Source organism: Ascaphus truei, chromosome 3 (assembly GCF_040206685.1).
Source record: "Ascaphus truei isolate aAscTru1 chromosome 3, aAscTru1.hap1, whole genome shotgun sequence".
Taxonomy (NCBI): Eukaryota; Metazoa; Chordata; class Amphibia; order Anura; family Ascaphidae; genus Ascaphus; species Ascaphus truei.
In genome coordinates this window covers 317153523-317180809 of record NC_134485.1, presented here as the reverse complement: position 1 = coordinate 317180809, position 27287 = coordinate 317153523, and the positions used below count along the sequence as shown (strand labels likewise).

The 27287-nt window shown below is 43.5% G+C and overlaps 1 protein-coding gene and 1 long non-coding RNA gene across 3 annotated transcripts in view; one reads left to right on the top strand and one right to left on the bottom strand.

Annotated features, from left to right (window-relative positions):
- The window catches only part of SLC25A30 (solute carrier family 25 member 30), a 30884-nt gene extending 7400 nt beyond the window's left edge, over positions 1-23484 (bottom strand). Inside the window, exons 1-8 of one of the 2 annotated variants that reach the window (XM_075591114.1) lie at positions 23327-23484; positions 11743-11833; positions 10274-10421; positions 8798-8892; positions 6834-6919; positions 3352-3447; positions 2443-2567; positions 725-863 (exon numbers count right to left, since the gene is read on the bottom strand). In XM_075591114.1, the coding sequence (XP_075447229.1) occupies positions 725-863; positions 2443-2567; positions 3352-3447; positions 6834-6919; positions 8798-8892; positions 10274-10421; positions 11743-11833; positions 23327-23476 (930 nt within the window). In that variant the 5' untranslated portion in view covers positions 23477-23484. Of the gene's footprint in view, positions 1-724; positions 864-2442; positions 2568-3351; positions 3448-6833; positions 6920-8797; positions 8893-10273; positions 10422-11742; positions 11834-23138; positions 23159-23326 lie in introns of those variants that run through there. The other variant, XM_075591115.1, reaches the window with a different exon arrangement.
- A 720-nt stretch (positions 23485-24204) lies between these two features.
- LOC142491093 (uncharacterized) lies at positions 24205-27032 on the top strand. The gene is made up of 2 exons (XR_012800278.1): positions 24205-24270; positions 24892-27032. It is a non-coding gene; the product is annotated as an uncharacterized LOC142491093 (long non-coding RNA).
- The last annotated feature ends 255 nt before the right edge of the window (positions 27033-27287 follow it).

Genomic DNA, 27287 nt, shown 5'->3' with positions numbered 1-27287 from the left:
AATTTTGGGCACCACTCCTTAGAAAATACATTCTGGAACTAGAGTGCGCAGAGAAGAGCCACCAAATTAATAAAGGGGATTCGTCAATCTAACTTCTGAGGAGAGGCTAGCTAAATTAGATTTATTTACAGTAGAAAAGAGATGTCTAAGAGGGGATATGATAACTATATACAAATATATTTCGGGGACAATACAAGGAGCTTTCAAAAGAACTATTCATCCCAAGGACAGTACAAAGGACTCAGGGTCATCCCTTAAGGTTGGAGGAAACGAGATTTCAGCAGCAACAAAGGAAAAGGTTATTTACAGTAAGGGCAGTTAAAATGTGGAATTCATCACCCATGGAGACTAGTGGCAGATACAATAGATTTGTTCAAAAAAAAGGTTGGACGGTTTTTTGTTTTTTTTTAGAAAGGGAAGGTATACAGGGATATACCAAATAAGTAAACATGGGAAGGCTGTTGATCCAGGGAGTAATTCGATTGCCAATTCTTGGAGTCAGGAAGGAATTTATTTTTTCCCCTTATGAGAGATCATTGGATGATATAACACTGGGTTTTTTTTGTTTGCCTTCCTCTGGATCAATAAGTATAGATACAGTATAAAGTATTTGTCTAAATTTAGCAGAGGTTGAACTTGATGGACACATGTCTTTCTTTCAACCTCATCATCTACTATTACAAGATCAGAAAACTGCTGCTCTGTTCAATGCTGTATTACTTACCTGTAACAAGCAGTCCAGAGTACCTTTGTAGCTTGAAGTCGCGACATTACATATCGTTCTCTGGTTCATCATCCGTGTTCTCACAACATCAACAGGGTTAGATGCAAGAGCTCCCGCCAAGCCACAAGTAAAACTGGAACTGAATGAAAGCCGTGTTACAATATTTACTCATGTGTTTCACAGTACACAGATACAAACACCACGCCTGTACTTTGTAGGGCAAAAGCCATCAAAGGTGAACAAGGCTCCCGGTTTCAAACAGGACTCATTCACATGAAATAAAGTTTATACATTCAAGCTATGGGCTAGTCAAAAACAAGCTAATCAACGGGCTGTTATGCTTTCAATGTTCTTATCAGCTCCTGGACTGTAAAGACACATTTGTGGTACAGTCTGTATGCACCTGCTATAACTTTTATAAACTTTGAGGATACCAGAGGTGAAATTAAAGGCCTTCAGACGCAATAGGAGTTGAACCAAGTTCAGCAGGTTTCACATAAATGTTATGTAGCCTGGTCCCCCTCTTACCTCCGGGCGGTGGCTAGTGTCAGGAAGTGGCGAGCGGGTCGCCGCCATCTTGTTAAGGGCCGCGCATGCGCAGTACATCCCACACATGCGCAATGGATCGCAATAGCGCGGAGGCCATCTTGCTCCACCTCGCTCATGCGCATTGAGATAGTTGCGGCGGCCATTACACCCAAAAGCTCCACAGGGGAACTACAAGTCCCAGCATCTTCAGGGGTTGCATACCATGTGTTGCCAGGCAGCCAATAGGGGTAGGAGAATCTCAGCAGTGAGGAAGATACATTTGTCGTGCTTGTGGGACCACGTCAGTCGGAGCTGGGACATCAGAGGGTAAGGGTGTAGGTGCAGGGTGTCATTAAGCCCCTGCCCTACGCCAGAGACCCCGACTCACAATAGCTTGTGGTTGCTTCAGGGAAGGCCCCTTAGTTAGGGACGCCTCCCCATTTGCTGTCTAGTGTCAGGGACACAGTAAAGATGCCGCACGGTGATTGCGGCCTGTGGTCTGGGACCAGACTACCTCCCTGAGAGACTGCAAGGTGATATTATCCACGCCGGAATTCACACCACGCGGAGGCGGACGCCATCACGGATCACGTCGTCGGATCCTCTTCGTTAATCTGCATCATCCAGGTGCTGGAGCTCCCGGGCAAGTACCCAATTAAGTGCACCAACACTTCACGGGATAGCGCAATCTCCTACACTTTGGGTGGGCTTTGACATTGGGAAAAAAGGGACATCAGGGTATTGGTGCCTGGCACCCAATGTACTTTGGGGACACTCACTGGTGGTATCAGGTTGGGGCCTATATTACTACGGGGTACCGGATACCAATATTATTGTGTTCAGTAAAGGTTGTTAGCATATACTGGTGTGTGTGTATTATTGGCATTGTTCCTGTAAGGGGATTATCCCACCAAGTTGGGATCCCTTGCAGGTGGAGGCGCCGTCACCAGATCATGTACAACCCAGGCTCCCAGCAGCAGAGGTTCAGGCCTTCTGTGAGCCACAGGTAATGCACCACACACCATAGCCGCCGCATCTCCCATAGGGTGGGGAATGTGCGCTACAGCTATGTTAAGTAATCTCTTCGAAGTACACAAGATATGAACATGACTGGCGAGTGAAGTGTAAGAAAAATCCATAATTTCCTTAAATCACAAGACAAATTAGGATAAAACCCATGTGGCACCTACAGGAAGTGTGTGTAGATGTTGTCTCCCATACGTCCAGACAAGATAAGATGCTTCTTGGTGATATCATATACAGGCAATTCTACTCCAACCACAATAGCTGCTCTCTGTGCAGTGAGGGACACCCCCTAGGAGAAGAATACACAGGAATGTAAAGCTGTACTTAGACTGTTCGGTAAAAGGAAACCTCTTCCCTGCAGAGATATACGTTTATATTTATGTCTGGTGCTCTCATCCTTGTACGGTATATCCAATTGCCTGCATATTATGGGGTGTGTACACACACAATATAACATCTCATGTTAGCAGTGCAGCATGGCTGAGACATCGGGGGCGTTCCTGTGAATTATCAGGAACCTTGTATTTGCCTGTCAACCAAGCCTCAGAAATGCAATGGAAAGTGGAGGGGGAAAAAAAACAAAAAGTACAAATCCCCACAATAAGCAGCGTGGACCCCCTGGATCCTACAGAAAATCAGGTTTATGAAAAGCTCACGTAAGTTATTAACAATATAAACATAATCAAAAGAAGTAGCTACTTCTGGTAGCTGTAGTAACGCAAAAGCTCTTAGCCATAGAAAACGCTCACCATTATTTATAATGTTTTCATACAGTACTGTATATACTATGGAGTTTTTTTATTAATGTGCAATAGCACCGCACACAAACTCCTATTCAACTCCTTTTGTAGAATTCATATGTTGCAAGTATATGCACCAAGATTGTTGTACACGTAAATAAAAAGTATTTTTTTTTTAAAGATCAAAAGCCATCCCTAAATGCAAGAAAAAATAAATAAAAAAAACCTTTTTATTTACGTGTAAAGATCAAAAGCCATCCCTAAATGCAAGAAAATAAAAAAATAAAAATAACTTTGCATTAGCCAACAAAAACAGTCATTATGTTAACTTGCCTTCCACAGCCCTCTGGTCCCTTCTTGCTGGTAAATACTGATGAAGTTACCGATCATTCCTCCCTGGATCAAGCTGCCATGGGCTTGCATTCTGATCTTTAGTGTGTTTGCAGAAAAGATCAAGTGTTAATATTCAATGTAACGGTTTTAAATCATGCATTTTAAAAACATCTGGCACAGAAAAAAAAAAAAGTTCATTTATTTCTATAAACATTGGCAAATTATGCACCAAGCGACAAATAACATTTCTGCCCCCGAAGTAAATTTGTTGGGTCTTTATATTCCATTTAGAGTTGGCCATAGAAGTATATCCTGTAACCCCCCCACCCCCAAAAAGTTCTAAACCTCCTGGTTAACTCTGGCCCACAATGGTCTATAGAAAAGCACATGCAGTAGATCAAAAATAACTGTAGATTGCAAAAAAGGCTTGTAAAACAATGAAATTACCAAAACTACATTCTTACAACTGTCGCTATATCTCCACAGCCGGTTCACAAACACGTTCTGGTGGAACCTCCCACACGTTGGTAGAAACGTTTTATAGAACAGAGGCGGGCTATGCATCAAGCATCAGAAAAGCACACGCACAGAAAGCAATTTGTCCCATCGAAATCATTCTACTAGCAGCAAGGAAAGCTACAAGTATTATGACTAAAAGGATATCCCCAGAGCCACCACTAGTAGAACTACTGAGATCTCTAATTCTTACATTAATTACTATAGATAAAACAGCCTCAGAATCCCTACCTGATGCTCAGGTAGATAATTATATTACCAAATGGGATTTGTTCCTAGACACCACACCAGGTCAAGCACAAGAGGAGATAAGGAACACATTTGACTAACCCAGATGGAACTTGACGACCAGATACATTTAAGATATTAAATACGGGCCCCAAGACTCTGAACACACAGATCTATAGACTGAAACCCTAAAGTTGAAGTTACAAGTTCAAAGTTAATAATAACAATGTAAAAAAAAAAACAAGTCAGCCTTAGTAGCAGATCCTATACAAATAACAAGGGGCAAATAACTGAATAGTTCACAGAATGAGAAAGAAATCAGCTAATAACTAATAAAATAAATAAAAAGGGAACAAAAATATGAAACTATAGAATTAGTAGTAGGGGGGAATGCAGAAAAAGATACAGCAAAACAGATTCATGCAACCAATACAAGGTTAGATATTTGATGTGTAAAAATGTATTGATAACAACTATGTATCATAATGGTGTAAAAGTGACCATTCCTTTCTGTACTATACACAGTATTTTATTTGAATTGCCCAAATAGAGAGATTTGGAGGGAAGGGGGGTGGTAAGCACACAAAATAAATGGGTGAAACACCTGGTGTTGGTCTGACAAATGCAAGACATGCGTTACTTCGGTTTCTTATATTCTACATACATTTCTAGACAGGCGTTTACGCCACGTCTTTGAATTAGAAACACTTCCCCATGTCTGCGTTAGGGAGTGTCATTAGAAGACTAGTATAACATTTTAAAGCATCTCGTCAATGTGTGCTGCACTGCAGCTGTCAGCCCATGCACGGGCCCTGCATGTATTGGTGTTCAAATGCTGTCGGCGTTCAATTAATAGCCACACATCGTATTTGGATCACCAACATTTATATTTCTACAAAGCAGACTGTTTAAAATGTGCGGTCCCACTTAGCAGCATACACTGGAATTAAAATAAAGAGAACCGACTTTGCGATTTAAAACCAAAAAAAGACCAATTGTGCAAAACAAAGCAGCACGTGTCACGGAATACTCCATACACACGGCTAACATGAGTTGGGACTTAACATCCAACTAATATCAATGCACCAATGAGAGAGGAACAATGGTGGACATTAACTCCCACCAAAAAACAATTGTGTTGCATTTGAATATTTTAGAACAGATCATTTTACCAAGTAGAAATGCACCTATACTAAGGACCACAGAAATTCAGCATAGGAAGGATGTGCTCTGTATAATTACCAGCAAAAACTAGAAGGTATTTACTATTTCCAACTTGTAAATATGGCTTTTAATCATGCATAATTAATCCCTAGTGATATAGAATGTGAAAATGTGAAATATGGAAGGGGGAAAAAATTTAAAAAAAAATATTAGAATATGCATCACTGGATACAATGTACACTATGAAATCCACAATAACCGTCCCTCACATGTTAGTACACTTTTGAAGTGATATAGATATGCTGTAATTTGGTACCGTCCGTGTATACACTATTACATTATAAACACCCAGCATGCATTATTTTTTTGGAATTATTTTTTGTAAAAATAATATATAAAAATATATATAAATCTTGGGTATTTAAAACTTTGCTGAATAAAGATCAATAAAACAGTGTCTTCTCAAATTGTATGCATTTCACTTCCCAAAAAAATAGTAACAATAGAAAAATGCAGAGAATCTAAGCCCACAACATCTAAATGGGAGTATCTCTACCTTTGTTACACAGTTCATTGATTAGTTTAGTCACAAATGAGATATACTTAAAAAGGTTCAGCAAGTTCATGAATATGTCAAGATGGTATTTTTGGAGTACGAGGTCCCAGCATTCCCTGGGCTGCGGGCCACTTCCATGTGCACGGCTATTTTGAGCATCCAGGCAACTGCCAGCTGGAGTAACACATGTTCTGTATATACAGACTGTCTTGTGCATAATGTTCTTACATGGGCCTGCCTGACCCTGATGCCCTATGATGAACAGCTAAAAATACAAGCCCACATGATTTGGGTTGCAAAGAACATCTTACATCACACTTCTGCACATTGAAGAATATACTGAACACTTCCACTCCACGTTTCAGCCACAGCAAATGCCACCGTCCTTTACATTTTGAAACACAGAAGTGTAGGTTTATCGCATGGTGGCGATGCCTTTTATTAGTCTCCAAGAGTTCAATAATTACTCCCAATGGAGAACAAGGCTGCCGTGTATGGTAATACACTCACTGGACCCGTTAGCAACAAAACTTGTATGTTATACATGTCTGCGTCCTCTGAAAGGTCCCCCATATGCAACAATAAATAAATAAAATAGATAGATTTTTTATCTTATAAAAAAGGCAAGAATACTTTCTGCTCCTTCGGTTTGTGCTTCACTGATGCGTTCTGAGTAACACTTGTATCAAATAGGAGTCATCTTTACTCCTAAAAAGACCACGCTATTGGTCATCAGTAAATGTTAGTTGTGGGAAAGAAAGCCAGCACTACAAACATGCTTCTTTTCAATCCCAATCCTTAGTTACAGGCATCATAGTCATGTCACAAACTTGTTTCCAAAGAGTAACCCGCTCCCCCCCCCCCCCCCCACTTCATGGATTCCTATAGGTTGATCGAATGGTTTTATTTCTGTTTAATGTCCATCATTTCTATTATCTTGTAAGGAATGAGTGAGAAGCACAGGTTTAATATAGCTTGTACAACCTACAGACTTCCTAAATAAAAAGTAGGATTTTACCTTCAAAACATCCGTGGGGTTGGCGATGCAGGAAGAAACCACCCCAGAGATAATGCCACAAGACACATTGAGCACTAAAGTTTCATCTAGATTATATAAAAAGAGAAATAAAAAAAACGTTATAGCTTAGAAAAAAAAAGGAAAAAAAAAGTGTAGGATATTAAAAGCAGAAAATATTAGTGTGTCACTGCTTCCTGCCTTCAAACAAATACTGATGGTAAAGAAAATGAAAGCAATTCCTCATGCAACATCTTTATTGAAGCAGCAATCTCCACTGGAAACCATGGAAAGGACAGAACTGCGGTTATTGGCACCACAGCTGGGCATGCATAGGGCCAGCACTGGGCACACACCGGCCATCTAACTCAAGCTCAGCAGTGCGACAATGACCCAGTCCTGGCCTGTTAGAGACATAATGGAGCAAGATGTAGAAAGACCAGCCTGGATCACACTGCTGATCTGAAGTTAGCTGACAAACATGTAGATACAGGGCCCGGCTGGGAATATCAGGGGACTTTGTACAGCATGTGGTGCGGGGCCTCTTACCTTCTCCTTTGCCATCTCTTCCTGCAGGGTCCCTCATCATAGCGCCACAACGTCAAGTTGCTATGATGATGGACCCTGCAAGAAGAGATGGCAAAGGAGAAGGCAAGAGTTACACAGGCCCCACGCGCTCCCCCCGGCAATCAGTTCAAGTGTTGTGTAGAAGAGAGTGGGGCCTCTAACTGTGGGTCTCAGGGCACAGGCACTCATCAAGCTGGCACAGTGTGATAAGATGCAGGATACAGGCCTGGACACTAGTACTTTCTCATCCAAACTGAAATGGATGGTATGTGTAAGCAGTGTTCAAGACAAGAGGACATAGGATGTTGCAGCCTAAAATTTGGGGACCACCAATTCTCAGAATTTCATGAAATCCCTTTTGCCGCAAATTTGAATTTTGTAATTATCCCTAAAATATAAATATTAAACATATCACTGTGTATGAACAAAATGTTATGGTAATGCAGTCTCAGGGGGAGTTGTTCAGATACCCATAAACATTCATATAATGTGCGATTATTTTCATGCACTCAAACTACATAATACAAGTGGTGCTCGCTCACTTGCTGCGGAATGGCAATGACCCTGAATATTTTGGTAAGTAAAGTTCTGTGACCAAATACTAGCACAACTTCTTAGATCAGCATGTGATGTAATCATAAAGTCAGATCATTTTAATAGAATAGCCAAAGGGGTGTAACTGGGCGCTCTCAAGTGAATGGGGTCTCAAAGTGATTTATACTATATGTGATAGAAATTTTACCCAAATCAATCAGTGCAAATTAATGTGCAAACAAGTGAGATAGGATAGAGATAGGATAGAGATAATCCCCACAGTGAAAAAAATGTTTAACAAGTGTAAGTGTATAACGCAGCAGCTCAGATAACCCGTTACAGACCGTCCTCTGGTCCCAAAAACAGCTGGGATGTCCAAACAATGGGGAGCGCTTGCAAATACGGTAGCAGGTATATGTGAAAGATAAAAAGAAATAATAGCGTAGCCAGTTTATATATTTCATATGAAGGGGGGGGAAATGTGCTAATCCCACTCACAGATGGTAATGAAAATGTAGGCAGATCAGAGATACTCCTCCCTCTGACATGAGCTCTTTGGTTAATACACCTCTGTAGACTCTGTTCTGTGTATCGTGTTACTCCACTGACATCTGGAACACAATACACAGAACAGATTCTACAGAGGTGTATTAACCAAAGAGCTCATGTCAGAGGGAGGAGTATCTCTGATCTGCCTACATTTTCATTACCATCTGTGAGTGGGATTAGCACATTTTTTTTTCACTTTATATATTTCATATGAACTGGCTACACTATTTGTTTTTATCTTTCACATACCTGCCACCGTATTTGCTAGCGCTCCCCATTTTTTTGGACATCCACTTTAATATAAAGCTGGAACCCACCTTCTGGATTGTCAACAAACAGTCTCTTCAAGCTCTGGTAAGTGCCGATTTTAATGGTGCCGTATGATGCCTGCCGAAGCATTGCAGGTGCAATCCTACAGAGAGAATGAAATGCTTAACCACCCAAGAGTGGACCATATCAGCAAATTATACAGTGCAGCCTCCAAATGGTTAATATAGACTGATATTACAAGAGATATTAGGATCTGTCAGGCCCTGCTGTGCAGAGATCCCTCGTTACCTCCCCGCACGCCTCTCTGGGTGCAAATGGATTACCCCCAAGGTTTGGCTTCTTTTGAAATGAACAAAAATCAGTCCCGGCTCTGTTTCCTGCCCCACCTCCAGCCTATGAACATTACCCTGGCAAATATTTAGGATGAGACATTGGTACTTCTGAAAAGTTTGTATTTTTAGGAGGAATGTGTAAGTGGTTACCAACGTATCTTTATTAGGGACCAGTAAATGCTACACTGACACTATATCCAAGATGCCAAGGACTTTTACAGACAAAAAGTTTGAAAACAGATCAATATACAGACAGTCTCCCCACCCAGCACAAAACACTTTAAGCAACAATCTAAGCTGCCAATGGAGTGACCATGCACACCAAATCAAAATATCATAAACATGGCTCCAAAAAAAAAAAAGCCTATTCGTCACCTCGCTTACTGTAAGAGTGGAAAATTGCTACCGACTTGTAGAACTGAAAGAATTTAATGGATGCACTGTGATAATTCTGCCGCGGAAACTCTTAGGAAGCAGGTCAGTCACCGCTCTGTTTCCTGAAGTCGCGCCCCAGAATAGATCGTATAGCGCTATGCAAGGCATTGTGGGGAGCGACTTTAGGCAGCAGAGCGCTCACTGGCGGTGCTACTTCATAAAGAGGTTCTGCGCAGACGCCACTTAATTTTCTTTCCTTTGGATACATTTGTTGCTGTTTTTTTATCCCCAGTATATTTTAGCTGTGAAACTGATAATAAATCCTCTTCCTCTGTGTTTGAGCCCCTTCCCCACCCATGGCAGGAAAGACACAAAGGTTTAGTTGACCCTTCCTTCTTGCACCTTTAATGATCACCAGCTCCCACTGTAAACTAGCATGCAGCTGTATAAAATCAATGCAGAGTATGACTTCAAGTTTCCAACCAGCTATGGTATCTGTGTTTTATAAAAAGCCTAACATTACTGGGCTTTCATAAATGATAATTTCCCTGTGTACCCCCAATGCCCTCTGACTGTGTAAGCACCACGTGCACACTCCCCAGCTGGTTAGAAGACATTGGATCAGGGCTACGTGATGTTCCGCAGGCGTCGTTACTTTACATATTTTTTAGAAGTAGAAGCTTCAAGAGGCCACAAGACCATAGAGATACTCCATGACCATATTTGGCTGAACTTAATACATTTGACACACTGTCCTTTAGGGAAGTTTAGAAACCAAATTAATGTTTGCGTTTATTCACAATATGCTGTAATTACCCAGAATACAGTGCTACAAGGCCCTCCTCTTTGCATATTCTCACAAGTGCATGGAGCATTCCCCTATAGCGGATCTCCTTGAACTGCGCGTCATTCGCTTGGCCCTGGATCTGCAGACGAGTTTTGGTCAAGTCAATGGGGAAAGTACCTAAGTAAGAAAAAACAGGAGACCATATTAACATGAACAATAAAATGTTAGAGACACTAATTAACCCTTTCAATGTCAATGGTACCTGCAAAATGTTACCGGCAGAGATTTTGGAAAAGTTAAAAACCACAGAATCCTCACAATATCAACTTAAGAAAATATTTCTTTACCACAGTGCCTCAAGCAGCAAAAATGAGATTGCAAGCTCTTTAGGGCAGAAAGGCTGGGTGCCTGAAAAACTATAGATTGGAGTATAAAGAAACAATATTTTATAGTCATCATTGGTAAGGTAGCAATGTCAATATAGATGAGCTGCACAGTAATGGGCTTTATAGGACGCATCAAGGTTAACATGTTCTGAGCTCAATGTCTTCTCTGTAACTGGTGAAAAGCAGGAACCCCCTGGGAAATGACCGCCTTCCACTTCAGCCAATCCCATAGCAGCAATACAGCAATTTACACACCATTTAATACCCATGATGTAAACGTGAAGCAAGCAAAGCCAACATCCAAAAAGTAACAGAAGGGGAATTCAAAAAAAAAAAAAAAGTGTGTGTGTGTGTGTGTGTGTGTGTGTGTACACAGTCATCTCATTAAGCAGTTAATGTTGGCTCAAAGTAAATCAAACGTTTAATACGGGGGGAAAAAAACCACCTCAGGGCCCCTGCAATGATGTCAAATAATAGGCGATATTCAGAAATCTGACTGAAACTGGGCAAAATAAATAAATAAAGCCACATGATCAATTGGATTTTTCCTTTTTGAAAAATCCTGTGCTGCTTTTTGGCCAAGCATGTCAACAATGACATTTACAAAGCAACATTTGTGTTCCCTGCAAAAGTCAAGATTTGACAATTACGTAACGATTTTACAATGATGTGAATGTCCATCCCAAAGTATTTGGCACCACTCGATAAGAGATTGCATGAATATGAGGTTGTGTTATTAGACCAACACAATGATTTCTGGTAAGCAATGGAAAGCTATGAAAAGCAGGGCAAAACAGCACAGGAAACTATGACAAAACAGACCCCTGGGAGACAACACTAGCTACACTTTGTTCAGATCTCGTGTGACAAACATGCAAAAGGTATCCAGCAGGATACCAAGTGCTCTAAAATGTCCATCAAGTTCATGTTGTGCATTTGGATTGCTGAAGCTTGAACTGGCTGAATGTGCCTTCCCATTATGTGGAATACAGCTGTTCCATGGCCAGATTAAGTCTGTGACATCCTACATATAAAAGGGAAGGGGGAAACGTACACCTCAAATCTAATACAACTGTTCCCGAAATGCAGCAAATAAAACATTTCATACTTACCAAACTCTGCAGTAATCGAGGCTAATCCTCCATAAATAAATGGCTTCCAATTAAGAGCCGACATGTTCACCTTAGCAGGTATTTCTTTTATCTGCAAGAGAAAAAAAAAAAAAAAATCACTCAAAAAGTGAACAGCCTCACTTTTACCAACTACACAATAAAAAAGGTTTTTTTGGTAGAATCCGTGATACCCAATTGAGAATTTTTTTTTTTTTTTTTTTTTTTTAATTAAGACCACCACACTTTTTTTTATTGTAGCACTCTCAAAACAGCTGCTCAGTTTCTGTTACTGGCTAGTATTTTTACACGAGGAATAGGAGTATTGATAAATTCAGTACAATGGGTCTTCTGGCAATGGAGAGAGTTCAGTGTACATCTTTGGCACAGCTAAAGGGTGAGCCGTTTGCTGATGTTAAAGCTTCTCCATTTCAAATCTGAAACGCACAAGTCCTTTATCCCCTGTACCCAATTTTCCAACCATCTGTCCGTGAAATGTCTGTGAATGGACTGTAAAAGGCTGCGCTTATATTGCTGGCGACAGCGCCAAAACAAACGCATTGCCACCATCGTGTGCGCTTATAGTAAGTGCAGCGCCTTGGTCGCGATCGCTGGAAGTCCTCTAAATTTTATTTTTCCAACGACCGCAGCCTGTCGTCACCGTCGCTATAAGCGTAGCCTTACCCTGTTCTTTTAATGTAACCTAGTATTGTTATCACTCTGTGCCCAGGACATACAGTATTTGAATACGAGAGGTAACAATGTATTACTTCCTGATTAAATATTTTTTTAGAAATAGCATAAGCATGTAATATTGTAAAGTAATAAGACCATATATTAAAACAGCACTGACCAGCTCACAAGCTAAACAGGAAGCAGATACATACTTTGTGCCAAACTCCCCTTAGCGTTGACCTCTTGCAGTTTGCATAATGTTTCTCATTCAGGCCAAAAAGTTCTAGTTTTCCCTCGTCTGTCCAGAGAACATTGTTCCAGAAGACTTGTGGATCATCATCATCTATGTGCTCTTTGGCAAACTTGAGATGGGCAGTAAAGTTCTTTATAGAGATTGGTGGTTTCCTCCTGGCTATTCTTCCATGAACACAATTCTTGTTCAGTCTATTTGATAGTTGAGTCATGAACACTCACATTAGCCAGGGCGAGAGTGGCCTACAGGTCCGTGGCTGTTACTCTGGGGTTCTTTGTTCCCGATGATTTGCCAGTTTGTTCGTGAAGAGATTTTAGTAGGATGACTGCTTCTGACTGGTTTGAACTTTTTCCATTTGTAGACTGTCTGACAGTGGATTGTTAGAGCCCCAAATCCTTAGAAATTGTTTGTAACCCTTTGATTGATGAGCATCAATAACTGCTTTTCTGACATCCTCAGGGATTTCTTTTGATTGTGGCATGATGTGTTTCCATACACACCTGTATGGTGAAGACCAAACTCAAAGTTTCTGATCTATATAGAGGGTGGGGCCTCCCCAACTCACCCCTGAAGATCTACCTAATTATTTAAACACCTAATTCTAATTAACGCCTAATTTAGGTTATAAACCACAGGTTTCATTTACCTTTCCTCTTAATTACTCATGGTTTGTCTAACGCATACATAATTTTGTTTCAAAAGACATAGAATTGGTTAATATAATATAAACCCTATTTGATCATTAAGACTTGTTTTGATTCAAGAAGGTTATCATGGAAAAACTATTGAATTTTCATAATTATCATTGGGGTTAACAAACTTTCTCGCCACTGTAGATAGACATACACATTACAGGGATGGGGAGGGGGGAAGTGCTGGTGTAAATGGGGTGCAAACTAACATAATGCACGTGGGACAAGTGCTTGCCAATGACATTACCATTAATTGGCTTGACGGCTGCAATTTTAATTTTACATCAAAAGGGAAAACATTAGTTGCTCTGTTATGTAATGATTGCAATGGTCAGACTGTGCAAAAATGTATAAGTATTTTAACAGTTGGCGATATCTTTCCCCCTCACCCCCCCATTTGGACTGACAATATATTTTAACGACAAGCTTGAGAGACAGACTGGAAAACGCCACAATTTAGGTTCCAAGATAAGCGATAGGTCAAGGTTATGATGTCTTGTTAATACAAAACACGGCCATCTAGTCAATACTAATAGCCATGCCTCAGCTTGCCACCTCAGTGAGGTAATGGTTACAATATGCACTTTTACTTCCCTCCGCTTGCTTACTTTCTTTTGCTCTTTTTTGACCCAATAGGTTTTGGACACACAGTATTACGCTCACTTTCTCATTTGATCAGTCACATTTCAGAATCGTTTCATTTGAAGAGCTATATTGGTGTGAAGTCATTTTTTTTCAGGCCTCTCTAGAACAGGTTTATAATTTAGCCTTGCCAACTGCAACTTTAAAAAGTCATCTATATTATTCATCCGTGAAAGGCAACTAAAACTGAAACCGTATACTGCAACGCTTGTTTTTTGCTTTTAGCCTCAAATTGGAAAACCTGTTAGAAAAACAGCAATCCTCCACCCAGGAGTTGAACTCATCTTGCCACTTGGGCATTTACTGCTCTTTTCTTAGTGTTAAAAATAATGGGGAGAGCTCAATTTTCACCTCCTGTACACGTATTTCAACTGCTCAAATAACTTGAAATGCATCAGATTAATAATAATAATAAAAATAAAAAAAAATTACATTTTTTTAAATACCCACCCTGAAAGGATATGGGGAGATCCTTTAAAATCGCGAAATATGCAAACAAAATAGGGGGTGGGGGGAGAAACCCAATTATAAATGTTAGTGTTTTTCACTACAACACCAATAAAGTATTTGTATTTAAATTAGGGTGAAGGTATACAGAGCAGGACTACAACAGCATCTGAGTACTGGAATGTGTCAATGACAACGCAGTTACTGCCAGACGTGGCCACAGCCATTTTCGATATAAAGCGTGGCTCAAAAAGCCAGGTAAAAGCAGTCAAACGCACCCTACATATCAGACCACAATGCTTACGAACATGGTCACGACGAGACTTTAAAAAAAAAAAAATGGTTGCAAAATACTTCTACTGCTCCAATTCTTTTAGGAAGTTTAACACTTGGAGAACCCCAAGACAGCCACCATGTTGTGAGCAGCCCGCTCATTTTCTAAGAGATTGCGTTCATCTGGAGTGCTGAACACGACCTAGACGGCAGACTCCTCTTCGTTCGTGTAATCGCACTGGCACCCAAAAGGGTTAATCACCCAATTTTTAATCTGTCACTGTCTTTAGTACAATTTGATTTTAGGTGGGACTGCACTTAGCATAAAGCGCTGGGCAGCATTCCTTAGTAACTGCAGCAGGTAGTTAGTTTCCCAAACCATGCAGGTGGTGAAACCCGATTCCAAACAGCAGAGAATTGGCGCTTGTAGTCCCACTTGCCAATAACAATGTACATATATATGCGAATGTATATAGGCAGAAACCTTAACCCTTCTGCTGCCAGAAAACCGCACACGCGTACGAGCTGTCATTTTAAACCCCCCAAGCGCTTCAAAGTTTGTATATTTTGTAGTGTCAATAAAACGCTGTTTTGTGTTCGTAGAAATGAACAGTGTGGTTCCAAATACTGTGGAGGAGGAGCTTCAATGCTATGCAGTCATCTCTACCATTGTATTATAGATAAATATATTGGATTATGTGTTTTACATATCTTTTTAAAATTAAGTTAGGTAGCATTACCTCAGAATATCACAAAAACTTAAACATGTATTGCCATGTCTGTTTATTTACCACCCCCTCTGCAATCTTCCTTCTCTACATCTGCCTTAGATTGTTATATTGATTTTTGCACCTGTGTGTAACTCCTGCAATCTCTGTAAATCAGTATTGCCGACCTGGGGAAGAGAAATCTCTCGAAAGCTTGTCCTACATCATCAATTGCTAGTCCAAATATAAAAAAGGTATCACCTAATATTGAAGTACTAATTTACGTTGCACTACCACTAAATATGCAATTTCTACTGCTCAGGAGTATATTTATAATTCAATTAAAAATGTCACTTATGAGCACCTCCTTTGGCAGTACGTATCTGTGGAAGTAAGGGGTCCCCAGAGCTGAAATTAAACGGGGTTCAGCACTGGAGACCGCCTGCTTCAAACTTCTGGTAGATAAAAGAAGAAATGGCTTGAAAACACCTTTAAGGAAGTGCAAAGTCAGTCTAATGCAACAGAGTGATGCAGAATATTTACATGGGAGTCTGGAGTGGTTAACATATTTAGCAGTTTTCCAAGTACCAGCAAACATCTTTCCCATGAATATTTCTCGAAAAAAATAAGGATTTTTACAAATCAAATATATAAACAGGATGAACATATAACAACCACCATATACTGTACAGCAAAGAGTAGATCCATGCATTGTATAGCGCAGGGGTGCTGGGGGAGAACACAAGGCCTCTCTAAGTCCCTCTCCGGCGGCTTCTGGCAACACGGTGTCATGGCAACGCGGCGTCACAGGATGCCACGCGGTCATATAACGTCGCATTGCCAAGATGTCAGAAAACGCCAGAGAAAATTAAGGGGGAGGGGGGTGCAGACAAAAAAAAACACGTTTGCGCACCCCTGGTATAGGGGAAACTACAACCACCATATACTGTACAGCAAAATGTGGATCCATGCACCTTATAATTAAATGCCTGGGGGAAGAGCGCGGAGCCTCTGCAACCGCCCGCACCCCCCCCCCCCCCCCCATACAAATCTCCCGCCCCCCCCAGTTTGCGCATCCCTGTTATAGGGGACACTACAGGCTGTTCAAAGTTTGTCAAACATACAGTCTTTGAGCGGTAGATAAAAGGATCATGTGCTTGGATGCTCAAAGGAGTATATTACGCAGAGCAAACAATTACGCCCAAACAGATGCCTTCTAAGGGAAGGAACAACTGCACTTGAGTAGGATGTTCTCTGTTCTACCTAAACATGGGCTGTATACTGCAGAAGAATAAATTATTAGGGACATATCTACTGAATGGAAGCAAAAATAATGGTAAAAAGTGGATTGTGTGGAGTTTGGGAAAAGATGAACAGGCTTGGAAAAAACATTGAGAAATCAAAATAAAAATAAAAGTGTATACAATGTCATATTGAACACAGCTGATTAGTTGGTCACAATATTTTATTTACCTGGCACTAAAACATTTAATGGTGCAAACCCACGATTCCGGATCCACAAATGGGTGGTAAGCTTTAGCATGCCCGAGCTCCTATTCATCTGCATGGGAGTAGAGCGTGGCACCCTTTTGTGGAGCCTGACCCCAGTCGGTTGAATCTTAGATAGATCTCCCCATCTCTACTTATATAGCGCTTCACAGCATTAATACACGTTACATAATATAACACATAATGGGAATAAGCGCTTCAGACGTAAACTTAGGAAAAAGCAGTCCCTTCCCTGAAGAGCTTATAATTTAATGGGGAAAGGTTTGCCAATCGAGTGCTTTCTTTATGCTTATCTCACCCTGTCCTCATCAGAGAGGCAACAACACAGTTTAGGGGAGGTGACTGACTGTACAAGCTATTGCTGGTCACACACCGTGACATCACACAGGGGAGGATCCCGAAGAAATAAAACCCTCCAAAGTCTAACTTAAAACTACTTACAGGTGTCAGATATGGGTAAAAATGCACCAATTACCAACATGAGACCCCTCAAACAGGTCACTAGAAATTAGTTCACTATGGTCTGAGGAGGGTTTGCCCATTTAGAAAAGCCCCATACGTAGATGTGGGGAAAAATTAGCATACTCAAGTCTTTTTCTGCATTAAGTGCAAGTATTCCCTGATGTGAATTATCTGTGAGCGAGTTACTGTACAATATGGGAGGTCAAACTCATTCCAAGATCAATGAAGCAACAGCTCTCTGCATCAGCTGATAAAAGCACACAGGCATTACTTTCCGTCTATGTGAGAGGAATGCAGCTCCTTCAACAAGGTCACCGAGATACAACACCAGCATTCTGGGATCCTGGCCATACAGCCAAACCAGTTTTTAAAACGGTTAAGGGGGATGACATCAAAGACTACCCCCAGCAGGAAAAGTTTGTTACAGATGTGACCTTATACACTGCTAAAAACAGAGACCTTGTTTTGAGGAATTTGACTGTCCAACTCTTATTTAAAAAGAACAATTACTGTCCTTTGTGAAACCAGTGCCTGCCCAAACTGGATCATGACCTCTAAGACCTTTACAATTTACCCTTGGGGAGATAGATATATATATTTCTTGAATAGCTTAAAACTGTATGGTTGCCGAATCCAATAAACAAAATGAACATGTTTTTTCTAGTTTGTGTGTATATGTATACATAACTGGTAACATTTGTTGCCGGCTGTTTCCAGCAAATAGTTTAATCCAGGGGTCCACAAACTTCTTAAAATCGCGCCCCTGCCTACTCTCCCCCCACTCGCGGACATCTCCAACTGTGACGTTGCAGCGTTGTCATGACGACGCTCGTCAGGAGAAGACGCCGCGCTGGCTACAGGCAATTACAGAGGCCCCACACTTTCCCCCAATCAATTTAAATGTTGTGTGGGAAGAGCAGGAGGCCTCCAAGCTCAGTGCCTCCCCTACAAAATGTGGAACCCCCCCAGTATACCTTGACATCCCCCTGACGTATCTACCATGTCAGGAGTTCTAGCACTCCAGGGCTTCCTGCCGATTTCCTTGGGGAGATCGCGTTCATCACGAACACCATCTGGTCAGAAGCAGAACAGGACTCCACTCGTGTTCGACTCAGTCTAAGGGACTTTGAGTGGCCCTTTTGAGTTTGCAGGCCGCAAATTTAAGTATATTACAACAGGTTTTCTGTGTTTTGGACTCTCAACCCTCTGTTTAATTGTACATTTTGCACTGTTGCCCCTTGTAACCATTTGGTAGTATTAGGAACTAGATTGTATTACATTGGGTTCTGGCAGCGGACAACCTTGTATTTAAGGCAAACATTAAATCAGCAGGATCTTGGTGCCTCAAGCGTCTTGCAAAAATATATATTTTAAATGACATAAGTACAGGCTTCAGCCAGCATAAGGCCTCGGGCATGTTCAGCGCACCGTGCTGAGGCGCGCTTGTACTTACCTGTGAGCCCCTACAGCTGCAATGAGAGCGGCTTTAGTAGGGGCTCCCCTACGCAAGCGCGCGGAAGCGTAGGTCTCAGCAGAATTTTACATTTCAGCACTCGCCGGAGCGCAGGGCCGGTCACGTGAGCGGTTCGCCCAATGAGGGCGAACCAGCTCCGTGACGTCACTGGCCCGCCCGTCGACACGCCCCTGGACGGCGCGCTGTCTAAGGCGAGGGAAAGCACCCGCTTTCCCTGAGCCTCAGCGCGCCAGCAGGAACCCTGGCCGAGGCCTATGGCTGAGTCCATACAGACTTCAGCCGTGCGGAGGCACGCGGAGGCTGAGAGAAAGCGGGCGCTTTCCCTGGCCTTAGACCGCGCGCCGTCCGGGGGCGTGTCGGGGGGGCCTGTGACATCACGGAGCTGGTTCGCCCTCATTGGGCGAACCGCTCACGTGACCGGCCCTGCGCTCCGGCAAGCTCAGAAACGTAACATTTGTTAAGACACACGCTTCCGCAGGCGTGTGGAAGCGTGCGCGAGCCCCTGCTAAAGCCGCTCTCATTGCGGCTGCAGGGGCTCACTGCGAGCAGCAGCGCGCCTCGGCGCTGACCATGCCCGAGGCCTTAGTGTCATACAAGTTTATTTAAAAAAAAAAAAAAATTTAAGTCAAATTTGTGTCACAAAATCCCTTTTTTACCAGGCAAGGTGATCAAAACAGCCTCTTAAAACACAACTAACATGCTGGGCTTACTAAATAGACCAGTTGTCACATGCCTAAGGATGCAAGGCAAGTACTGAAATTAAAAACCGAGGTAGATGAACATTGCTTCAAGAAATTTAACAATTAGCAGCATTTATTTATAAAGCACATGTTCCACAGCAAATGAATATAATACAATCCCAGCATTAACATGGTGCAGTAGGTAGGAAGGACATGCTTCAAAGAGTTTATTATGCAAAACTAGTAACAAGTATGTGTGAAGTGGACGAAAAAATGAATCTACACCTGAAAATTATGTATTTATCTTTGCAGCGGCATCATCTACAAATATATATGAAACACGATAAATGCCTGCAACAGACCATTAATAAGAAGTGCTAAAACCAGTAACGTAAAGTGTGCAATATCAACACTACTGGCGGTGCTAAGGGATATAGAATATGTGAAAACAGAAACAAAGAAAAAAAGATCCCAAAATAGCACTCTAGCGTACAAGAGTATCAAAATGTATTAAACACATAAGACATATAGAAAAGATCCACACAGTGTCCCCAAAGCTGTCTAATCTAAAACACTGATAACTAAGCTAAGCACTGGAGTCAGCAAAATAAGGTCAAAACTAAATAAAGGTAAGTAAGAGACTGAGCTGAAAAAAACCATGTGAAAGCCGAGTATGAAACAAACAGAAATAACCCAACAAAGTAAATGCAGAACCTGTAGTGTAGAGGCTAGGTGGTTAGCCTCTGAACACTAGGACCAGCCGGTCATATGATGGTGAGGGTAAAAATACATAAACAAATTGGCTTGTAAACATAGCAAAGGCATACACAATAATAATCATTCATGGGTGAAAATACACACACAGAGTGGCAGCAGGGCTATGGACAGAGATCAAAAAACAGCCAAAATTGTACTTAGCACTAGTCCAGGATCAGAACAAACAGGAAGCTGACAGTCTGCATGTGAAGGGAGTCTGTTCAGTGTGGTAAGATCGCCGCAATGCGCATGCTCCGTGAGCAACTGAAGCGCCAAATGAAAAAATGCAGCTAGGAAGAGAAGAACAGCCAGGGGCACCGCCGGATCAGGACAGACAAAAGGAGCCCCGACGCGCACGTTTCGCCACCTGCTTCTCCATGTTTTTAAAGCATTACCCTGAAAAGTGTATAAAGCTGAAAAGGCTCTGACACAGTAGAGTCCTGATTATCCTACCTTCGGTTATCCGACTTCCGTTTTCTCAGACATCAACTTCCTACTTACCAGGCTTACCGAAGCAGCAGCAAAAAAGGAGGACTTTAGATCCTGGGAGCAGAACAGGAAGACAGCTGGCGTCGGGAGAAGAGGACCAGGTGAGAGGAAGAAAAAAAAGTTGAGGCAGTGGCAGGAGAAGACATGTAAATCGGAGCAGAGCAGCACAGGAGAATAGCAGGGGAGGAACACACTGTAAAAACGGAAGTTGACCGGAGTCCAACTTCCGATGTCTGCCGGTTTTACAGCGCGGTGCTCCCCTGCCGGTCTCCTGTGCTGCTCTGCTCCGATTACATGTCTTCTCCCGCCGCCGCCTCCTCAACTTCTTCCCCCCACTGACATGGTCCTCTTCTCCCGACGCCAGCAGTCTTCTTCCTGTTCCGCTCCCGTGGTCTTCAGTTCTCTTCTGCCGCCGGTAAACGAGAAAGGGGGAGGGGGGGCGCAAATGTCAGCTAATAGTTTACATATTATCCGTCATCATCGGGTATCCGACATGGTATTGGTCCCGTTTATGACGGATAACTGAGACTATTGTACAGCAAGCTGAAGCCTAAGGAAGTCACCATGAACTAATACTGGAAACTACATCAGACAGGGAAGTTCTCAAACTGACACTCAGAATCCTTTCCATCTTGCAGATTAGGCTGTACGTACAGAAGCAAACTTTATTATTACGCCCATTAACACAATCCACTGCATTATTACCTCAAGTTTTAAAATGAGTGTCACTAAACCCAATGTTCTCCTCAATATGTTCGATATTCAGTGCTACTTTCTTGCGTTAATTCTGCAATTCTGGTAATAAAGTCTGCTACATTTGTATGCAACACATCTTTCAGACATATCACAGACGTTGGACACTTTGTTGTGAGTAAGGCTACGGTCCCAGTGCGTTCTGTAGCACGCGCGCCCGGCAGGAGGCGGCACGTGCACAGCGCTTCCCCGCAGATCGCGGTCCTGGGAGGGAGAGATTACGACGGGAGGGGGGTTTGCAGTGGCATGGCCATGACCTCACGTGGCTGGTTCGCCCTCATTGGCTGAACTGCCGGCAGGGGCGTGGCCACACCTCTGTCGCAATATCCACGTACAATTTTTTTTGTATGTGTGAAAACTTGCAGTACAGCGCAGCTGCTAAATGCGCACCGACGCATGTACTGGGCCCGGATAGATTGGGGGGAGGTGTTGTGCGCACAGCGCACGCCTGTAGAACGCACTGGGACCACAGCCTTATAGTGCCAGTGACGTCAGGCTGCGGTCGCTGGAAAAATCAAATAGAGATGACTTCCAGCAATCGCGACCAAGCCGTCGCACCGCGCTTACTATAATAAGCGCACGCGACGGCTCCAATGCATTCGTTTGGACGCAACGTCGCTGTCACTATAAGCGCAGCCTAACAACCCTAATAAGAGACTACATGAATTTTTTTTTTTTTTAAACTACTTCATGGCATGGGTCTGGTACAACTTAGACAAATACTCAATACGTTAATAGGAGTGCTGTGTCCACATTGTGTGTATATCAGTATAGCTTTATATAGCACCAGTAATGTGCGCAGCGCCTCACAGCAGTGACACATGTGACATAATATAAATAACAAATACAAATAATGTGAATAAGCTCTTCAGACAAAAGTAACATTAGGAAAGGGACGCTCTGTCCCAAAGAGCTACAATCTAATTGGCAAGTAGGAAGAACGTGCAGACAGTAGGAAAGTGTTTTGGTAAGTGCGCCTACAAAAGGGACCAAGTTCGATGTATGAAGTGTATAGTATCAGCCAGAGCTACTCATATGCTTAGTTAGGCATCGGCCAGGGTGCCGCTGAGCGGGCAGGCGCACTCATGCTGGCCGCAATGGAACACATTGATGCAATGTGTGGCCAGCGTGACTAAGCGCGTGTACGGCGCTTGGCGAGACAACCACATTTGATGTAACTGCTCACTGATGCGTCACGTGAGCAGTTCGCCCAATGAGGGCGAACCAACTCCGTGACGTAAAGGCCGCTCCCCCTGACACACCCTCACGCACGCAACTGGCTATGAAACACCCAGCGCCTGACGTTACGGCGCCCGAGCAATCTCCCACCCTGGCCGCAGCCTTAAGGAGGTGGGTTTTAGGATAGGTATTAAAGGTGGAGAGAGGGGGTGCTAGTAAGATATTGAGGTGGGGAGGGGGGCATTCCAGGTGTTGGGCAGTGCCTACATCACTTATCCTAACAATATTCAAAAAAGGGAAATAACACCCAACAATTATGAATAAGGACGCAACACTGTGTGAGCACAAGAAGCAATAAATGTGATGTTTGGAGCAGCTCTCCCTGTGACTCCCGCAGGGACTGCTCACTGTAATTTGAGCTGCGTCCACTGCCGTAGCGCGTTTATATCTTCCCCGCGCCCACCACGTGACAGAGAGTCGGGCACCAAGGGGCCGCGCGCTCAGCGCCTTCGGACCGCACAATGTTTTAGCAGTGACGTCCTTTGTCTTCTCCCGCGAGCCGGCACAGCTGAACGCGCGCAACACCTTGCACCTACCTCCGGGTGAGTGATGCAATCCGTAGCCTCCTGGCACGCGCACCTAGTCTCTCCACCGAGCACGCGGGACACACAGCCACAGTGTTCTGGAAGAATGAAGAGCTTCTCAAGTGAGCTGGTTGACTCCGAAGACGCGTCCCCGCCCCCCATCTATTAGTAATCCCGCCCACAGTCTGGCACTGAGCGCATCTCTCGCTCTCATTCCCCGCCCACAAGCCGGCAGCTCTGAGATCTGATTGGTGGAGAGGCGCAAGCGGCGGTACTGAAGTAGCACGTGAAGGGAGAATGTGGGGGGGCGGGGCATGAGTGCTTGGCCCAGAGTGAACTAGTGTCAGCTAATGTCACTCAGCAATTGATTGGAATCCTCTATTTAATCACGTGGCTGCTGAAGTAGTTTGCTGCAAAAAACGGCCGCTGTGCAGTATTTATTCAACACAGGAAAGCCAACAAATGTGCACTTACTTGGATCTATGTAATTAAAGTAACCAGGCTGCCAAACTGGGGCAAAAAAAGTAGCATCTGCTTTATTAAAGAAGAATAACTGAATTGCTTTTTATTTTCAATATTTTATCTGATAAACAGACCTGTCAACTGTCACAGATATTCCGTCTCTCAAGATTTAAGCCGGCCTTAAATCTGAGGGAGTTGATAGGCCCTTAAATTTAAAGCAGGAGGACACTGTCTCCTCCAGTACTCTGCTGCTTTAAATTCTGGGGCCCGATTTCTCAGTGTTTGGCAGGTGTCATTCATCAAGATTTTGCAGCCCAGAATTCCTAACATGACAGCGAGTGGCAAACAGCAGGCACGTGGCCAGAGGCTTGGGCACGGGTGCGCAAACTTTCTGTGCTGCGCCCCCTGCCTGCTCTCCACCAGTGTTGCGCCCCCCCATCCCCTCATTTAAACCGGCGTCAAGTGATGTCACAAAGCCAGCTCAATTCAGATAAGTGAGTTAGACACCTGCACGGGGCTTCTGTAACCTCTGTACCCCCCCAAAAAATCTTGCGTCCCCCAGTTTGTGCACTGGGCTATGGTGACCAGAATTACAAAACTAAAAACCGGGACACATTAAAAAAATTATTTATAAAACAAATGACATCACCAATTGCACCTGTCCCCTTTCTGTCTCTCCGTCCCTTCCCCTACACTCACACACACACACACACACAACATTCTCTCTCCCCCCATGCCGCCATTCTCTCTCATCCCATTCTGTCTCTCTCTCACCCATTCTGTGTCTCTCTCATCACAGTGTGTGTGTGTGTGTGTGTGTGTGTGTGTGTGTGTGTGTGTGTGTGTGTGTGTGTGTGTGTGTGTGTGTGTGTGTGTGTGTGTGTGTGTGTGTGTGTGTGTGTGTGTGTGTGTGTGTATCTCTATTTTCACATTCTGTGTGTCTCTCACCCCATTCTGTCTCTCTCTCACCCATTCTGTGTCCCTCTCATCACATTGTGTGTGTGTGTGTGTGTGTGTGTATCTCTATTTTCACATTCTGTGTGTCTCTCACCCCATTCTGTCTCTCTCTCACCCCATGCTGTGTGTCTCTGTCTTCCCATTATGTGTTTCTACAGGCAGCCCCCACCTGTAACCGTGGAGCAGGTGGGGGGATCCATTTTGGGCCCTGGCAGCAGATACCAGAGGTTCTCCCTGGCTTGAGTCTTACCGGTGCTGGTGCTCCTCTGAAGCTAACCCCGCCCCCACACTCCTCTGCAGCCACAACCAGTCCAGGCCTCTGCTCTCTTCCCTGCCGGCCCCGGTCCCACACTCCTCTGAAGCTAACCCTGCCCCCACCCTCTGCAGCCAGCCCCACACTCCTCTGCAGCCAAAACCAGTCCTGGCCTCTGCTCTCTTCCCTGCCGGCCCCGGCCCCACACTCCTCTGCAGCCACAACCAGTCCCGGCCTCTACTCTCTTCCCTGCCGGCCCCGGTCCCACACTCCTCTGAAGCTAACACCACCCTCTGCAGCTGCAGACCCGGCCTCCGCTCACCTCCTGCTCTCCTCCCCACTGGCATTCTCTGCTCTTCATCTTTGAAAACCGTGTTGGAAGGCAAAAAACGGGCGAATTTTAAAGAATGTTGGGGCACCGGAACAGACCTACAGAAACCGGGACTGTCCCGGCTAAAGCGGGATGTCTGGTCACCTTACCAGAGGCATGCCGGCTTGATGTTAGTGCCATCGGTGTACATGCCCGATACCGCCCCCACCCCACTCCCCCTCCCCATCATGGCCTACCCACTCGACCCGTTTTGGCCATGCCCCCCGAGCCTAAAAAAAGCTGCCTAAAGACCGCAGATCGCCATGCACGCGCCACCAGGACGCATGGCGGGCATGCAGGCGCGTGCGGCGGGACCTTAGCCTAAGTCTGCATTTTCTGTTATAAATAAGACAGAAAGCTGTCTACTATCCTAGAACTATGTTACATATCCTCCCTCCCAGCTTACACCTTCTGGGGTGAGCAACCATGTATATACAGTATACCAAAGTGTCCCATCTAAAGCACAAGCTAATTACCACACATTAAGCGTTCACTGGAAACTAATGTGAATCTTTTCCTAAGAGGTCCTTTTGACTATGTGCAGCAATTATTGACACCATGTTTCGTCAGAACATACTATACTTGACGAACATATTTTGTTGCCTTTCAAATAAGGAACCATTTTTAAAACCCCTTTCCTTTGTAACAACAACTTCCTATTTCCCAGGATATGATAAACATTATCTGTATATATATTCACGAAACCGGACAGTTTCTATCACCCCCCTGGGGTTTTCCTACTCTAGAATATGAACAATATTATATGAAAAGGGCCATTAACTTTTTACATTCCCTAGTAATCTTGTTAAGGGCCGTCAACCCTGTATACTAACTTGTAGTCTTATCTAGATTTTGAGAAAATCCAACCTTGCAATATTCATGCACTGCTCATTCTAGAGACATAATATACAATATAACCGTACAACCGAATTATGTTGCAAGATTAAGTGTCCGTGACATAGTCCGCACGTGTAACCTAATCGGTTAGTTCACACACATTTTTTTTCTTGCCTTCCAGTCCATTACATCCTCAGACTTCATTTTAACGCTTGCTATATCTTGCACGCAGTCAATATTAATAACTTCATCAGGATTTTTCCATCCACATTGTATTTGCCGGAACTGGCACCCACTTGGCTAAAACATCTTCTGTGGTGGCCTGGGTGTCTTCAGTAGTTTGATAATCATCTGAACACAGCAAATGACACCTCCGATCCAGCAGTACGCAGTATCTTGAATCCAGCATCTGCGGTATCTTCCTCTCATGTAAAGAAAGTTCAGACCTCCTCACACTGACTCCGTGACGTGATGACGTAAGCAAACGTCCCGATGCGTTTCATCACGTGAGTAACTTCCTCGGGGGCTAATTGGCTTTCTCACACAGTCACTTTAAATAGTCTTACGATCTCAGCAGGCACCAATTGCCTGCTCATATGTGGTCCCTATCTTGGAAGGTGAAGTACCAGAAGATACGCCAGGACAGACCAAAGACCCGCTTTCCATGCGCCCAGCTGCACCAGCTCAGGACCCCGGCTCCAATCTGGTGATGTCATCCATTTAGAGATTATCTCTCAGATACCTGTTTTCTTTTTACCTCTTGTGAGTGCAGGTCCAATAGACCAATAGACCCTGTTTTCTCTCCTTTTACTATTAAATATACTAGTTTTTCACAGTTATGCTATGGAGCTTGCGCTTCTTTTTGTTTTTTTCTTTGTAGGTTATTTGTGGTTTGCTAAACCACTATGAAGCTTCAGCGGTCTCCATAACTATCACTTTCCTTGGAATGGATTTCCATAGCGGGCGCTGCAGCAGCCAGCAGGGACCAAGCCTTAAGCTGCTGTTGAATGAATACATTTCCCATCCTTGCTATATCACCGCACAGCCGCACAAATTCAACACAATGACAAGGTAATCAACTCTGAGTAAGCCAA